General features: G+C 40.4%; 1 protein-coding gene across 1 annotated transcript in view; it reads right to left on the bottom strand.

Moving 5' to 3' along the window:
• Window positions 1–18811, bottom strand: part of RanBP3 (ran-binding protein 3) — a 345810-nt gene that overhangs the window by 41923 nt on the left and 285076 nt on the right. The window contains exon 15 of the mRNA XM_068225428.1: window positions 8568–8742. Within this exon, the coding sequence (XP_068081529.1) occupies window positions 8568–8742 (175 nt within the window). The remainder of the gene's footprint in view (window positions 1–8567; window positions 8743–18811) is intronic.

The raw sequence follows: 18811 nt of genomic DNA, 5'->3' as shown, positions 1-18811 counted from the left end.
GTGCTATATTAGGATGGTTTATTAGTGGATTTGATATTCTTGACACTTACCCTTTAGACCTTAGGAGGAAGTTCGGTTGTGTTGTTTGTGTGAGGTGGTCTGAACAGTCACTTTACCTCTGCTTCTTGTATTGTAGGAGTGTGTCAATGTTGGCCGGGAGTGAGCTGGGTGGAGTGGGCTAGGCAGAGCGTTAATTTCGGTATTGATACGAGTGGGGGGAAAGGGTGTGGCTGGGCGAGGGGGCAATGGCTGCTGGTGATATATGGGTATTATTGTTGGATTTATAGTTGAAGATTAAAAAAAAAAAAAAATTACTGTTTATGTTAAGAGATGACAATAAGTTAGGAATTTGTTCAGTGACCAGGCTCTTAGTTTCTACAATGTCATTTAGATTTTTATTTTTATTGAAGTGTTGGTTTAAAAAGATGTAGGTATTTTGAAATTTAGTCATTAGACTACCTTTATTAATGATCTTTAAAATTTGAAGGTCCTGGCCTACGGTGGTGAAGTTGTGCCCCGTTTCTTTCATATGAATACTCATAGCGGAGTGTTTGTTGTGCTTAGATGCGCTGTAATGCTCTAAATATCGTGTATGAAAGCTGCATTCAGTTTGCCCAACATAAGAAAATTCACACTGGGTGCATTTGAGTCTATAAATTTCTGAATTAGAGTATCGGTCGTGTGTTGAATTTACTGTGTGGGAGTAAAAGAATATATTTCTGTTTGTATTACGGGTTTTGAATACAATATTGATGTCCTGGTTCTTGATTAGGTTGGTGATTTGGTATAGAGCCGGATTTGTGAAGGTGAAGGCAGCAAAACTTTTTTTTTTTTTTTTTTTTTTTTTTTTTTTTTTTTTTTTTTTTTTTTTTTTTTTTTTAGGTCTTTCCGGGGTTAGGTTAGTAGCAGTTTTTAATTTGATTTTGTTTATAATTTTATTAACCATGTTTAGCTTGTAGCCATTAAGTTTAGCTAGTTCTTTAATATATTGTAGTTCTTTTTTTCGGTTGTCGTTGGATAGAGGAATTTTGAACGCTCTATGGATTAAGCTGTAGAAGGTTGTTAATTTGTGAGAATGCGGGTGCATAGATTCTTTTCTTACAGTCAGAGAGGCAAAAGTGTGTTTTCTATAGATTTGGAATTTGAATTTATTATGGGTTCTATTTATGGTTACATCTAGGATTGTTGGTTTCAACTTCCTTTGTGAAGGTAATGTTATTATTGTAATCACTTTGTCGCCGAAAAACAGCAAAAAAGCATCTAAAACAGACACGAAATGCTTTCTTGTACTTGGCATACCTGTGAAGAGGATCTTTTGTGCGCTCATTATGAAATCTACCACTCGCCACGACCACTGAACAGCAGACAATGTTATTACAGCTGAAGCTATTTCTTCTACACCTGTGCTGTCTGTCACTTCTCCAATAACCTCTTGCTGTGCACAGTCACAGTCAGTATCACTACTGAAAATATAGATTCCCGATAAATCACTTCCACTACAGTCATCTATCAAACTAATAATCTCTGCCCATAAGAGAATGAGACGACCCGGCCATTCCTCTGTGACTGTTTAGCCTCTCGCCTGTGAAGAAAAAAAAATCTGCAAAGTATTTGCTTTTATACTTCCCCTGTATAAGTGGCAAGAATTTTCATGTTATATATAGTTCACAAAACATTCTCAAGATGGCAGGAACAGACACGACACTTCTACAGCAATTATCTTGAAACTCAATAGAGCGCAATTCATGTTCTATCCCTGATCGAAAAGAATCAAAAGCAACAGATATTGATCAATTTTGTAATAGTTCTAATTATGAAATTATGAAACAAACGAGTAAGCCACAGTGTGGATATCATCTGCGAAAATGCAAGTTTTGAACAAACTGATTGCTGTCTCATACCAATTTTAATGTGTATGGGTTTTCCCGCAACATTTACAAAAAATCGGATATAACGAGAATCCGCTAAAATGAGTAAATTTTTCACCGTTTTGAATTCTCATTGTAACAGACTTCTACTGTATCTCAATCAACTGGATTAGCAATGGGCTCCAAAAACAGAAAGATTCTTCTGTTTATTGACCAATGCTTAGCTCATCCCACGAACATTAATTATCTACAAAGTTATGTTTTCCCCTCAAACTGGAGAAGCCAACTGCAACCATTAGATCTGGGCATTATTCATGCTTTCAAATACCACTATCGCAAGCAGCTTATCAGAAAGGCTGTGGCAATTGATGGGGGATTACTTGACAATGCAACTAAAATGAAATTAAATGTTTCATGAGCTCTCCACTTTCTGGCTGAAAACTTGGAGGCACATAACAATGTCAACTATTCAGAAATGCTTCAGAAAAAGTGGCTTCGTAACTGGAGGTGAATATGGTGACAGTGAAGATGTGCTTGTATTAACAGAGCACGAGACAGTTGACTGGCTTGTGTGTAAGCCAGCTGACACAGACTTTATTAATTATATCATGTATGATGATGATGATGATGTGAGCACTGCTGAGGTCTAAACTGTAGATCAAATACCGGAGGACTACACACTGGAGAGGTGAATGATGATGATGAAGATGAAGTGGAGGAGGCTAAAGATGTGGCAGAAAAGATGGAGGTGCTTTAAGATGTAGAATCTGCAGCAGTTCAATATCGATGACAATGTGTTAGAGAATGAACTATATTTGGTAAAACAATGTGAGAAGAAAAAGCAAGTGTCTATTCTTGATTGGCTGAAGAAAGAATCTTAAGTCCGGAAGTTTTTTATGTCGCACTAACACAGATAGGTCTTATGGTGACGGTAAGTCTGGAAGTTAACAACATTCCATTATTATTATTATTATTATTAATTGCATGGCAAACAAAACCTGCCCAAAAAATTCTTGATTTTCTACCTTTTCAAAATAGTCCTCAGAGTGGTGTGGGTTTTACTGTACTTGTAAAAAAAATCTACATCATGCCCATGGTTATATGTTTATATGTGACAGACTTTTTACAATTGTATCGCCGAGCAGGTTTCCGGCACTTCTCTCGGGGCACTCGTTACTGGGATTTCAAACAGGAATTGAACTTGCTCTTTCTAATATGAATGTAGTGTTTTTATATGGTCGGATACCTTGCACAATCATACTTGTAGAGCGTTCTGTACCAGGTTAACAATAAAGGCCTCCACTGGCTGTTGTTACAAGCTTTCTGTTTTATGCTTCATTTAGTTGGCTGTTTTGCTAGCTGGCAAAACCTTGCACTTTACACGGTAGTGTTTCGGTTTGCTTACGATAATATGACACGAACTGTAAAGCACGTGAAAACCCTGTGAGAAAAACTTTGGATTATTGACAAAGTTGAAAGATATTCTACCAAACCAAGTTGAAATTGTGAATCAGCTAGGTTAACCTGTCTCTATGCTGAATACCATAATGCGGAGGCGGGGACAACTAAAAAACAAGAGATACACGAACAGGAACAGTAATGTGGGTTGTCCACAAAGAAGAGAAAAACGGGGAAAGAATCAGTGTATTCTGATTTAGAAGTAGTCCCCTGTCTGTTACCATTTACCAGAATTCATTACACCTGACCTTGCTGATACCAAGAAAGAAAAGTCTTTTCTGCCTGAATACCAATGAAATCACAAGAATCTAACTCTGCTTTGACTGTCTCCTGAATTATGGCAGTTACAGACTCAATTCATTCTCTGTTTTGTTGGATGTGCCTTTAAAGACCGATATGGACTGGAGATGATCTTGAATGTACTGTTCCTGTTTTGAAAGAAGGGCTAACAACTCTAGGTAACTGCCCCTGTTGATCAAATTTTCCCCTTCAAAATGACCTCGAAATCCAAGCTCCTGTTTCCCAAGAAAACACACAATGTCAACTAGTCTCTCAACAACAGGCCAATTTATTTTCCACGACTTTGTTAAGTTTAACAGCTTAAATTCTTGCACCTTCAGATAAAGAATATTCTATCCTTCCACTCCCCAGTAAACGGAATCTCTCTTCATTGTGAATTTTTCTTTTATTTTAATTTTGATACTTCTCTTCATTTCTAAAAAAGATTTTTTAACAATTACCCCATTTAGAGTCCATTCCTTTCCATTACCAACCAAAATATAAGTATAACAAAAAAGATTCTTGTTTTCGGAACAGGCTGTTAACCGTGAATATCGTGTATACCAAGAAAATTGAAATTTTCTCGCTACTTTACCATCAAAATATTTAATATCCAAATTAGGCATACATCTTTTGTTTTTGGCTTTACACTTCTCTTTGTAAGTCCAAGATGAGAACGGTTTACATTTTATAGAGTTCAAAAGACTCGTTAAGTTCCTGAGGGCGCCTACTTCACTCATTATTTCAACGCAAGTTTCAACCAGATGATGTCAGTCTTGTTTTACACAACTAACACTCCATGTCTGAATTGTCACAAGTAAAGCCAATATTGCACTGATTGCCTACTAATTCAAAAGAATAGCACCTAATTAACAATACGGTACTTCATTGTCACCTTTGCACTGGGAGTTTCTACACTCTCAAATAGCAGAGGAAGCATATCTCACTGGGGTCTAGACCTAGCGGAGAGAGGAGCACGGGCAGTAACCTATCTTTCCTCCACCACACCACTCCAATCCCCAAGCTGACAGAACGCAAACAAAATAAAAAGTACTGAATGAGTCAAGTTACAGCCTGCCTCCCTGTCAGAACAAGACGTAGTCTGCTGTCGCCATCTTGTGGGGTGATCAGCGAAGCACATCATCTGCTGTCATCATGTAGCACATATCAGAGATTATTGTTGATTTAACACAATAAAAGCAGATAAATTTGTAAATGCCTCAAATGACTAAGTAGTTTTGCCACTGCTTTTAGGCTTGAAAATGGATAACAATACATTAAAATGAAATTGCCTAAATCTTGGACAACATTTTAAAGGATAATACTGTAATTATCATGATTAATCTGAAGATTAATAAGAAAGCTGGGCTGAACCTGTCTAACAGTTACTACAATGAAATTCAAGTCAAGAGCTTAGGAAAAGTATCCTTCCGCATGTGAGCATGTCCCCTGTTCCCCCTTCCCATCTCGTTGCTGTTCTCCATTTCCGCCTTATCATTAACGCCGTGCGTCCATCTGACAAGTACAGTACTTCATTCTGAAATAGTGAAGCATCAAACGAAATCACTTCCTTTCACATAGCTGTACTTTGATTACGTACTATACCTATTTATTCCTTTAGTGACCATGTCAAACCTACAGATTACTGATGAATACCGAGACAAGAGAAGCAAGGTTTATTTTTATTTCATAATGCAATTTGTGTGAGGCACATGGAGACTTACAACATAAGTATACGATTCCGCTCTCGTGCAACGACTGTCAGTGGCAGTTTCTCAGAGTTAAAAAAGCTGAAAAACCCACCCGTGAGTGGGATTGCAAAATAAAATGCTTCCAGGAATGTTATAAATATTGTAGTCTCGTCATTCAGAAGGTAAAAACGAACTCATGATCCTCTCATGACAACATTTCTGCAGGTAGAGGGCGGTTACGAATATAAAGTAAAGTACACATTATTATTATTATCATCATCATCATCATCATGGAATAAGCCAAGGATATTATTCCCATACCGTGTTAAGGCCCTTCCTGTTTAATCTACGGCGAGTGCTGAGCTGACACATCGATCTTTTGCTGGAGACTTGGATTTTCCGTGGAGTTTAAATTCCAAGCAAGCGGCGTAAACACTGTACACAGAAACGCCGATCAGCTCGCGGTCTTTTTCACGTCTTTCACAGCCCACAGTGGATTCTAACCTCATAGGCTACTGTAAACGTTTAAAACAATTTGGTTTAGATTTCCTACTTAATTTTTCTTCACTTTTGTTAGCTTTAATGTATTTCACAGGGGACTCAAGCGTCACAGCATCACACACATCTTGCTCACAGCTGGCAGCCATTATGAATACTGAACACGCTGTTGCAGCCAGTATTGCCAACAGTTTTCTTGGATCCATCTTCAACGTCGCACATATTATGCGAACTTATCAGCAGTGGAATGAACTCGAACATTCTTACTAAGTACACAGTGCAATAAGATATCAATACCATATTAAATAATTATTATTTTGCTACATCTATATATATAAAATAAGAGTTTTGTCTGTACATTGCTCAGAATTTGAAAATAATGGTATTTCTGTATCGGTCATGTCCATAGTAACATGAAAATGCACTTTTTACTTTTCCGTAATTTCTGTCTGTCTGTCTGTCTGTATGTATGTATGTACACGCATCATGAGAAAACGGTTGAAGAGAATTTAATGAAAATCGGTATGTGAAGTCGGGGGATGAGCCTCTACAATCTAGGCTATAAATCATTTTGCTCACGCTGAGTGAAATGGTAGTTTAGGGGAAGGCCTAAAATTGAATTCTCAACTATTTACGTTATTAGTGGTCGTATTTTAAAGAAAATGGGTATGCAAAGTTGGGGAATAAGTTGCTACAATCTAGGCTATCAATAATTGTATTCACGCTGAGAAAATGGTAGTTTAGGGGAAGGCCTAAAATATAATTCTCAAATATTGTTATTAGTAGTCCTATCTTGATGAAAGTCGGTATGCAACGTCAGGAAATAAGTCGTTATAGTCTAGGCTGTAAATTATTTTATTCACGCTGAGTGAAATGGTAGTTGAGGGGAAGGCCTAAAATGTAATTCTCAAATATTTCTTATTGGAGGTGTAATCGATGAATGCTACATAACTAGGGTTATATAGTATTAAATTTCCTATTATTTATGTCTTATAGATTGTTACCGTACTGGCTATGATCACAAAGATATTAAATTTTTCGGATTTTTGTTACTAAGTCCATATCAGCGCCGAGTAACCAGAAATGGGTAAACAGTATTTAATGAAAATCGGCATGTAAAGTCGGTGAATAAGAAACTACAGTTTATGGTATAAAATATTTAACAAATCACAGAGTCGAAAGAAAACTAAATGTGAAGGCCTACAATATAGAAAGCTCATAACATTGATCAACAATAACATTACATTGACCATTGTTTGTCGTGATGTGCTTTGTGTCTTCTGTTGCCCTTCATCTCCGATAGATAGGATTACTGCTGCGTACAGAGTACTTTTTATTTGATTTACGTTGCACCGACATAGATAGGTTTTATGGCGACGATGGGATAGGAAAGGGCTAGGAGTGCCATAGGCCTTAATTAAGGTACAGGCCCAGCATTTGACTGCTGTGAAAGTGGGAAACCACGGAATACCATATTTAGCGCTGCCAACAATGGGGTTCGAATCCATTATCTCTCGGATGCAAGCTCACAGCTGCGCACCGCTAACCACATGGTCAACTCGCCCAGTCGTACAGTGTGTAACAGCCTGTCTGAATATTGATGGGAAGTAGCTGGGGAATTAGATAATTTTCTTCTTTAGCATGCCATTCCCCTGGTTTATAAATTTTCTGATACTACTGGTACGTAACACACTGGATCATCATAGCATTCGGGCTATTCAATCCCTACTCTGAGGCACTGATTGGAATGAACAGTGTGCATATTTAGCGGAATAATGGCAGCTGAGTGTTCATGGCAATCTGCGGCCTGGTCATCCCAGCTCTGGAACTTTGGACTATTAGATTGGCACCGCAATCTAACCGCAGCACTGTTCGTTAAAAGTGATAATACGCGCGGCTTTCCATTTGATCGAGTATTTTATATGATAGCATTGCTTTTAATCGCTACATTCATACTTACGTTTTTGTAATGACCTATGTTGATTTCAGGTTAGGAAAACCACAAAGTCAGTCTTTCTGAGAATCCCGTAGCGAAGCACGGGTACATCAACTAGTACACCACTAAGAACAATAGCTATTCATAGCCATCTAAGTATGAAATATAAGAGTTGGTAACGAACCCGAATAACATACAACCTGTGATATATTTTCCATATTTATACAGGGCAAAAATTTTAATTCATCAAGTCAGTTCACCAGAATATCTAACCAAACTGAAAAAAGCTCCTGATTTCAGGAACAAGTAACGAACCTAGGGAACTATTTGGCGCTGCGGAAGCCTTTTCACCGACCAGAAGTCTGACTAACATCAAAGGGGCCGCTAAGGTCTTGAGTTGACTCTCGGTATATCAAAATCAAAGGAACAATGTAAAAGAACATCTGCTGGATACTGCTAGAAGATTCATCAGGACACTGTGTTGAATCACTGGTCACATCTGAATTCAGCCTCTAAATAACTGTTACGAGAGCACAAATATCTTAATATAGTTCACTCTATACTCAGCTACATCCATCTGTTTTAGTTAGGCACACCTCCGTGTATTGGAAAATAAAATAAATTAGAAATCAGTATTTTCAGGATGAAGATTTCAGTTAATCTATTTTTTTGAAATATACATTAAATATATAATAAAATATTTGAAATAGATTCATATTAAATTTTACTATAGTATACTTTTGCTTAAATACACAGTATTTCAATGTAGAAGTACACCCAAAGATTTGGCAAGCAACAGAAATTCCCCATATCAATGTACCTGTGGGGCATCCCCACCTCCTGTATCTTCCACTTGTGATGGCCTTTTCTTCATTTCAGGCTCAGGAGGGAGTTGACGCGGGGAGAGATCTTCATCTACTACTGAAGCTCCACGACGTTCTGCTACTTGTCTCTGGCTTGCTACGCGATTTTGAAGAACTTGGTGAAGTTGATCAGCTTCCTTTGGACCTGCCTAAAAAAGATATTAAACTCTGTAATTTTTAACTTCATTTTAAAGAAGATGAATGAGCAATGACTACAGCAGAGAGAGTAATCGAATAGCAGTAAAACTGGATTGCAACAGTCACAGATCGGACAAGTGTATCCCTGTCATCATAGGTAAAGCATCGAAACCAAGATGCTTTAAGAAGTTGGTCGGCAAAATAAAAAATAAAATATATCACTCTATAGTAAAATTGTATGGAACTACATAAGGCACGAAATAAAGAGAAAAGAAATACAATTTAATGGAGAAAGAAAGGGACAAAATACAAAGAAGAATCAATAATACTATCAAACTTTTGACAGTATTAAAACGTTTAATCACAGACCCAGCAATGAAACTTAATATTAAATGGTCAACTTACATATATCACAAAAACAGAACTTGATACACACTGCCCTGCATAATTCTTTTATGAAGATTGACAGAAAAAAGATATATTGTAGCAATATTCCGTAACAACCCGAAAAACTGACTACACAACAGAAGTTAAAAATGCTCTGAACAGCATGAGTACAGCCAAATCACTAGGCTTTGACGAAGGGAGTGCAAATGTGGTTAAAGTTGCTGCAATTCATGGACTTCAGTGGCCATTCAGGGTAATGAACACCATCTGGAAAGAAGGAAAAATCCCAGGCAGTATTATAGCTCTCCTCTTCCAAATGGGAAGCAAACAAAAATGTAGCAACCGTAGAGGAATCATATTACTGTCTCGCAGACTTTAATTGCAGAAAATTATTGAATAGTGTTTAATATCTATCACTGAATCTCAGCTCGAGGAGGTTTAGAGATATCAGAGTGAAACAGATCTCATTTTTGCTGTCAGGATGATTATGGAAAAACACAGGGAGAAAGGAAGAGATATCATATTTGTGTTCCTAGATACAGAGAGGAATGCCTAGGAAGAAATTATGAGAATATCTAACAAAGAAACTGTACCAAGGTATATCATCAATTACGATACATTGTTGTATAACCTCTGCTAGAGCTGCATTCGGATAGAAGGTTACTCGGAATCTCGGAATGGTTTGTCACATGCACATGTAAAGGAGTGCACCAAGGCAGTCCACTGTGTCCTCTGCTGTTCATCTCTGTAATGGACAAAATCATGTAGAGAGTGAAACAACAGCAACATGGATTTTAAGGCACTCACTTTTGCAGATGATGTGGTGATTTGGGGGAAGCACTATAGAAAGAACAGAAAGACACCTGGAACCACCAATTCAATCAATTTGACCTAAAAATCAGTCACATGAAAGCAGTTGTTCAGCCAGTTAGCAGGCAAAAGCAATGCATTAACATCAATTTGAATGGAGTCAACCTGCAAGAAGTTGACCACTTCTAGTACCTCAGTAGTGCTGTAACCACAGACAGCCAAATCCTCTGCAGAAATCATTAAGTGTTCAAAAAGGAACTCAGTTTTACCACCAAGTTAGTCATCTCCTCTGGAAAAACACCAAATCCCTTTATGAACCAAGAGAATTCTTTATCAGGCTTACTAATAACAACCTATAGCCTTGAAAATTACCATTAACAGCAGAGATAATTAACTCCAAGCAGCAGAAATGTTCTCATAGTCAAGAAAAGATCTGAAATGATATGATCCATCAAGAGATTCAGATGAAACACACCCATATCTAGATTTGGACATACAAATGCAAAAGAATGGTTCAAGAAAGACCTGGGAAGAGACATAGAGGCCAACCAAGGAGAGGATGGATTTCCAAAATAAAGCAGAATCTGGAAGGAAGAGGTGTGGAGTGGAGCTAAGTTCATGGGGAAGAAATCTACCTGGATTTCTTCATATTGTACTACGTTCCATTTTTACCCAACAAAATACGGTATGCGCCAAAATACACAATACTCATTTTCACGCAGTGCGCATGTGCACACCTGAGCGTCTGCATGTTGTTACATTGCCATGATGAATTGTTACTTGTGTAAAGAACGTTGTGCTCTGTGATTGGAAGTGACAATGGGTCTCGCGACGGAGGAAAAAGTGTTTATAGTGGAGTATTATTTTAGCTCGTACGGAAACGGTTATCAAGGTGGGGGCCGAGTTTAAAGTTAGTGGCGAAACAATATCGTGAACACTTCAATAAGCCAGCACCTAGCAACACAGTTATGCTATCTATCTTTAAAAAATTTCGTCGTACGGGTAGTGTATTGTGACAACACAAGGGAAGGTCTGGTAGGCCAGTAACTGTGTCCACAAATGAAAATCATGGACGTGTCCTCAATCAGGTGTTGCAGTCTCCAAAGCAAAGTCTTCGGCGAGCAACCCTGAAATTAAACATCAGCGCTACGTCACTTCGACAACTGTTTAAAGACAGGTGGATTTTCGTTCTGAATACAGGTTGGGCAATGATTGACGGAGCACGATAGGCATGTCAGGGTGGAATATTGTGCACGATTTTTGGCCATGGTGTACGAGGATCCAGATTTCTTCTTCATCGTGTGGTTCTCTGACGAAAGTCACATTCACTTGAACGGTTTTATCAATCATGAAACAACTCGCTTTCTTGGTTTCGAGAGGCCAGACACTATAGTCCAGAAACCGCTACATAGTGTGTGTGTGACAATTTGGTGTGCAGCGTCAGGAAACAGTGTGCTACATCCGTATTTCATTCAGAATGATTATGGTGCACCCCTTACTGTTAACCAGGAACACTATAGGAACATGGCGATCAGGTCATTTATTCATGATCTCAGAAGGTATCTAATGTGTGTGTCCTCCACACCTGCAAGCTCCGCAGCCCGCCCAGCATCGACGTTTTGAGAGAAAACGAGGTGGACTGCAGTGCACTGATGTAATCGTCTGTGACGTCAGCCAGCGCTATAAATTGAGCGATGTTTCCGCCTCTTCGGGCACTCCCACAGTGTCCAGCGATCAGACTACACCGCATGTCACACATGGACGTACCCTCTTAAATCCGCCTCTCCGGGCACTCCCACAGTGTCCAGCGATCAGACTACACCGCATGTCACACATGGAGGTACCCTCTTAAATAAGTGTTCTGAACAGGTGGACTAACTCCGGTCGGGAGGTGTCACCTCAGGACATTGCCTTATGTATCCTGCCTCCCGTATCGCCATTGTGCACCCTGTCCTAGCATTCTGCTACTCATGAACTTTAACACAAGTTTACTGCAAGTTCTTCGACTTCAATCCAAGCATTCTACTATTCATGAACTTTACCGCAAGTTCCTTGCAAGTTCTACAACTCCTAACTAGCATTCTGCTACTACGGACTTTCTACAAGTTCCACTTGTCATTCTACCAACTACAGATAGTCGTCAACTATCACGGACATTCATTTATCCGAGCAGCCTATCTTATCAAGATAGAACTCAATGTACAAAGAAATATTAATGTGTATAACTGTAAATAATTGTCAGACCCTCAGTCTACTAATTTATGTTACCACTGAACGTGTGCAGCACATTGAACATCAAGACCAGTTTTGTTCTTTTTGTGTACATACTGTATGAAAATTTTCAAGTAATAAACTTTTATGTTGTGCCTTGTATATCAAGCTCCCTGCATACAACACAACAATATGGCGACGAGGAAAAGTAAAAGTTAGTCCTGCCATATCAAAAATATGGCGACGAGGTAAAAGTTAGTCCTGCCATATCAACAATATGCCGATGAGGAAAAGTTAGGCCCGCCATATCAACAATATGGCGACGAAGAAAAGTCAAAGTTGGTAACGCCATATCAACAATATTGGCGACGAGAAACAAGTTAGGCACGCTAACACTCTGGCAACAGGAACAGTTAGTAAGCCATACAACAGACTTTCATTCTTCCTCAGCTCACTAGGACGATATTCTATCGCCAACATTTCGTATTTGTACAGCGACTTTCTTCCCACTTTCTTCGAACTGCAGACATCAAGCCAGCATTTCACGTCACGAACCAGCACCTGTTTCGCCAGGGCCTTCTCTCTCACTTCCAGGTGCTCGCTGACGGTCACGCTTCCAGCTGGTTCCACTACACCCTGTTTCAAACGTTGTGCACACTGTCTCCTCCGCCAACATGGCTAGTACCGAACAATTAGCAGCTATATTGCAGGCTTTGCAACAGCAGCAACCACAATTCATGCAACAGCAGCAATCAGCATTGCTTACAGCCATTCAGGCTCTCTCTTCCTCCACACAGAACACTACCGTTCCTGATTTTCTGCCTTTGACCCAGAGAAAGAAGAATGGTCGGTATATTATCTCGCCTTCAACAGCACTTTATCTGTCACTCCATTATGGACGAGACGTGCCAACAGGCTCTTTTTCTCTGTTCTGTAGGAAATACAACCTGCGAACTATTGCAGAAATTAAGCCCCGACGAACAGATCTCGGAAGTTCCTTTCGCACAGCTCCTAGCTCGCATAAATGAATATGCTAAGGATCCCCACATTGTAGCAGCTCGCTATAATTTTTTCAATGTAGAATGAAGCCGCATCACTCACACAGAACGGATTGCAGAATTACGTGGCCTCGCCAAGAGTTGCAAGTTTATCTATTCTAAGGATGGTTGTAGCATACCCTACACTGATTCACTCATTCAGGACATGGTTATTCTCCATACTCCCAAGACAAAGTTTGTTTCGACGCTGTCAAGAGTAGTAACCCTTCTTTAGAAGAAGTACAGCGTATTGCCACAGTCTATGAAATGACTACTAAGACTGCAGCTGAAATAGCTATCAAACATCGAAGTCGCTCAAATATCTCATACGGCCAGCAAGCATTCTGCTCCTTCGAACTGCCAGGTCAGCTCGCTCACTTCGAAGCGTTCCCAACAGGTTCATTCTTGCTCTTCTACGAAGACACGCATTCCTACGAAAACTCCTCAGCTCCTGCCTTCCTGCAGAGGATGTTTTAAGCATCATGAACGCCGTGACTGCCGCTTCTTCAAGTCCACCTGTAATCGCTGTCATAAAATAAGGCACATCAAGACTGTCTGTCAAAGTACATCCCGCCCTGCCCGTACTCCTCCTGCGAAGAAACCTATTCAGAAGACACGACAGGGCATGGAAGTTGATCAAATCAACCTCATTCTTCCTACCAGAAATTCCAGTAAGATCATCATTCCGATCGCTTTCCCAGATCACTCTACTGATTTTCAATTAGATACTGGATCGCCTGTCTCCATCATCAATCTTGCTACATATCACAGCTTAGCATCGCCGTCTTTCTCTCCTGCTATCCAGCTTGTTACTTTTAACAAGAAGAAAATTGATATTAAAGGCAAAATCACTGTTCCAGCAAGATATAAAGATATTCATAAGGTAGTTACCTTACTGGTTGTCAGTAACTACACTGCATCCAATATTCTAGGCATGGATCTCTTCAATTTATTCGGCTTTCAAGTACATGACAACATCCATGTAGTCTCCGCCTTACAACCTACCTCTGATGTCACTGATCTCCTAGAGCAATTTCCAGAAGTTTTCGACTCTACCTTAGGCACAGCCAAAGACTACACAGCTCATATCCAGCTTAAATTAGGAGCCAAGCCTCGCTTTTTCAAAACACGTCCAGTCCCACTTGCACTTCAGGATCAAGTTACGCAAGAATTACAGAGATGGCTAGCAGCCGGTATCGTAGCTCCAGTCAATTCCAGTAAATGGGCTACTCTGCTCGTCGTAGTTAAAAAAGCTAATGGGAATATCCGCATTTGTGGTGATTTTCGCTCTACAATCAACTCTCAGATTGAAACAGACGTTTTTCCGATTCCCCATCCTGAAGACTTATTTCGCTGTTTAGCCGGTGGACAGGTCTTCTCTAAAGTGGATCTCAAAGAAGCTTATCTACAGCTACTTTAAGACGAAGAATCCAAGCAGTGCCTCACACTGAATACCCCTCTTGGACTTCTACAATTCCAGCGCCTGCTTTTCGGTATCTCTTCCTCCGCTGCGATTTTCCAGTGATATTTAGCACAGCTTACCGCCTCCATTCCCGGTTGTGCTAATTACCTTGATGACATTCTTGTGACCGGCAAAGATCATCAAGAGCACCTGAATAATCTGCGCCTGCTCCTCACCAAATTAAAAGAAAATGGCCTACGTGCTAATCTCGCTAAGTGCACATTCTTTCAACCTCAATACCTAGGTCATATCATTGATATGCATGGCATTCGACCTAGCGAACAGAACGTCTCTGCCATTGTCAACATGCCCGTACCGCAGAACATCAAACAGCTACAATCCTTCCTCGGAAAACCAAACTATTACTGCAAGTTCATTCCACGCTTCGCTTCAGTAGCAGATCCTCTGAATGCTTTAAGCAAGAAAGGTGCTAAATTTCATTGGTCTCAGCAATGTCAACATGCCTGGCAGACCATCAACAAGGCACTTGTCCACGCTGTCAAGCTTACTCATTTTCAGCCCGGTAAGCTCCTCACTCTCGCCACGGACACAGCGCCATTCTCTCCCAGAAGGATCGTCACAGACAAAAACTTCCTATAGCCTTCGCTTCCAAGACACTCAACGAACATCAATGTCACTACTCTCAGATAGAGAAAGAAGCCTTAGCTATTATCTTTGGTATTCGCTGTTTCAATGAGTATCTATATGGCAACCATTTCCTCATAATCACTGATCACAAGCCTCTTGTTCAATTATTCCATCCTGGTAATAAGATCCCTGAACATTCTCTCTGGAAACTTCAGAGATGGTCAATATTTCTTTCTGACTACTCCTATCAGATTGCATATCGTAGCACATCCCAGCATTGAAATGCTGATGCTCTCTCTCGCTTACCTGTAGGTCCTGATACTACTTTCGATTCTCAAGAATCTGAATGTCTTCTGTTAGACATTGAGCTTGAAGACACAGTCTCCAGTTTTCCCATTGACGCTACTTGCATCGCCAAAGCGACTGATAAGGAAAGTACACTAGCTACAGTTCGTACTTATATCCACAATGGTTGGCCTCTTCAACACAAGCTTCCTACCAACCTTGCACCTTATCGTCTTCAGTATCGTCTCACAGTTCATGCCGGAGTAATCCTATTAGAAACAGGCACCCTATTCCGAGTGGTTATCCCACTTAGTCTGCGCAAACAAGTTCTTGACTTGTTACATGAAGGTCATTGGGGAATATCATGCACAAAGCAACTCGCCCATCAACACTGTTATTGCCCCGGTATTGAATTGGTTGAACTTCAATTATTTAATTTTTAATATTGACGCCGATATCGAGAAACACATCCGCCACTGTGACCAGTGTCAGGTACATCAGAACGCACCGTCGTCTGACCTCGCTCCATGGCCTCCTGCCACTTCTCCTTGGGAAAGAGTACACATAAACTTTGCTGGACCTTTTCTCAACTCTATGTGGCTCATAGTGATAGATTCTCTATCCAACTTTCCTTACGTCGTAGAAATGCATTCTACTACTACAGAAGCTACCATTTGCGCACTTCAGAGAATTTCACTACTGAAGGTTTACCTCAAGTGCTCATTTCAGACAATGGACCTCAATTTACTGCCACTCACTTCCAGAACTTCTGTACTCATAATGGCATTCGGCATATTTTGGCGCCTCCTTTTCACCCACAATCTAATGGTGAAGCTGAATGTTTTGTCCAGACTTTCAAGAAAAACATGAAGAAAGCCGTATCTTCAGGTTTAACGAAGGATCAGGCATTGTTACAACTCCTAGGAAGATATAGGACTATGCCTGGTACCGACAACTTCACTCCAGCTCACAAGCTCCGTGGACGCCCTCATCGAATTTTGCTTTCTTTGTTGCAGCCTCTTCCTGCCCAGCCGCAGCACTCACAACCAAAGTTCAACGCCGCCGACGAAGTGTATGTCGGACTTTCAAGTCCAATCCGCCCTGGATACCTGGTATCATCTGCCGTACCTTGGGCCATCGTCTCTATGACATCCAGACCGCCGAGAAACGCATCTGCCGCCACCAGGACCAGATCCGCCTCTGCTATCGTCCATCTCCTTCTGTTGATTCCCTTGTCACACCTCAGAAATCCATTGCAGAACGAGCTCTGGACCATTTAATCAACATGGGTTCTTTTCAGGATGATTCTACGCTCCTTCACCTAGACCAGGCTCCGGACAACACAACAGACATGGCCGACTCTCCAGCCCAGCATCGCTGCCGCCGCCAGCGCCGTCGCCGCTTCGCGCCGTACCAACATAATTAGGAGGGGATGGTGTTGCGTGTGTCCTCCGCCACCTGCAAGCTCCGCAGCCCGCCCAGCATCGACGTTTCGAGAGACCACGAGGTGGACTGCAGTGCACTGATGTAATCGTCTGTGACGTCAGCCAGCGCTATAAATTGAGCGACGTTTTCGCCTCTCCAGGCACTCTCACAGTGTCCTGCGATCAGACTACACTGTATGTCAAACACGGAGGTACCCTCTTAAATAAGTGTTTCGAGCAGGTGGACTAACTCTGGTCGGGAGGTGTCACCTCAGGACATTGCCTCATGTATCCTGCCTCCTGTATCACCGTCGTGCATCCTGTCCTAGCATTCTGCTACTCATGAACTTTAACACAAGTTCCCTGCAATTTCTTCGACTTTAATCCAAGCATTCTGCTTTTCATGAACTTTACTGCAAGTTCCTTGCAAGTTCTACAACTCCTAGCTAGCATTCTGCTACTACGAACTTTCTACAAGTTCCACTTGTCATTCTACCAACTACAGATAGTCGTCAACTATCACGGACATTCATTCATCCGAGCAGCCTATCTTATCAAGATAGAACTCAATGTACATAGAAATATTAATGTGTATAACTGTAAATAATTGTCAGACCCTCAGTCTACTAATTTATGTTATCATTGAACATGTGCAGCACATTAAACATCAAGACCAGTTTTGTTCTTTTTGTGTACATACAGTATGAAAATTTCCAAGCAATAAACTTTTATGTTGTGCCTTGTATATCAAGCTCCTTGTATACAACAGTATCGTTGTGCCAGGAACATGCAGATGAATAGACCGTGGTTCCAAGAAGACAGGGCGACCTGCCACACCGCTTGACAGACTATGGCTATGCTGCAAGAAACCTTTCCAGGACAAGTAATTTCTCGCGGGGCTGAGTTCCCCTATCCATCACATTACCCCGATCTCACACCACCTGATGCTTACGTGTGGGGAATGTTAAAGGAGCTAATTTTCAATTGTCCAGATCCACCCAAAACCGTGCCTGCATTACGTCCGAACATCGTCTCGTTCTTCGGGACTCTGCAGCAACCTATGTTCCAGAATATGTTGGAAAATCTGCGTGATCGTTATGATCACCGCCTACAGTGTAATGGAGTACACTTTGAACATTTGCACTATCATCTCGATAAGTAAGGTAATGACAATAAGACTAACATAATTTCCAGTACTGCATATTTTGGTGCATACTTTTTTTCTTTTTTCTTTTTTTTTTCACTGTCAAAAAATTGACAGTTGGAACTAAGATGGACGTAGTTGCTGCGAGAATTATAGATATAACACAGAAGTTCAATCATTGATATCGCAAAGTTAATAAAATATAGCATAATCGAGCCGAGAAATATCAAGGCAGCGGTGAGAAGAAGAAAGGAATGATTAAGATTGTTACAGCATTATTATCACAACTTCTCATAAATACTCGAAGCAAGAGGAAGCATTGTACCGCCATGGGAGAAATACGCAAATATTTCTAGCAGCTACCAATTATTTGGAAAGAATTAGTATAACATTTGAGACAAGAAGGCCGATATATAAGAATATTGCATTGGAACGCGTAAAAGAATCGCCAAGAAATTAAAACATTACATCAAGAAATAGATTACGTAAGCACTACGTCACAAATACCGAATGGCAGCAGCAAGAGAGATTAAAAATCACGGCAATTAGAGTCGATATATATAACAGAAATCAGAACATATAAGTGAATGACAGGCAGACATATTGGTAATCTAAAGGAGAATATTCAGAATTGAAACTTAGAAACATTTCATTTAACACCTAAGTTCATATTAGAAGGCAGTGACAATCCGAAGATGACGAAACTGACCATGTATGTTTGCATTTCTGTTA

This window comes from Anabrus simplex, chromosome 1 (assembly GCF_040414725.1).
Source record: "Anabrus simplex isolate iqAnaSimp1 chromosome 1, ASM4041472v1, whole genome shotgun sequence".
Classification (NCBI taxonomy): domain Eukaryota; kingdom Metazoa; phylum Arthropoda; class Insecta; order Orthoptera; family Tettigoniidae; genus Anabrus; species Anabrus simplex.
This window is presented reverse-complemented; position numbering and strand designations above follow the sequence as displayed.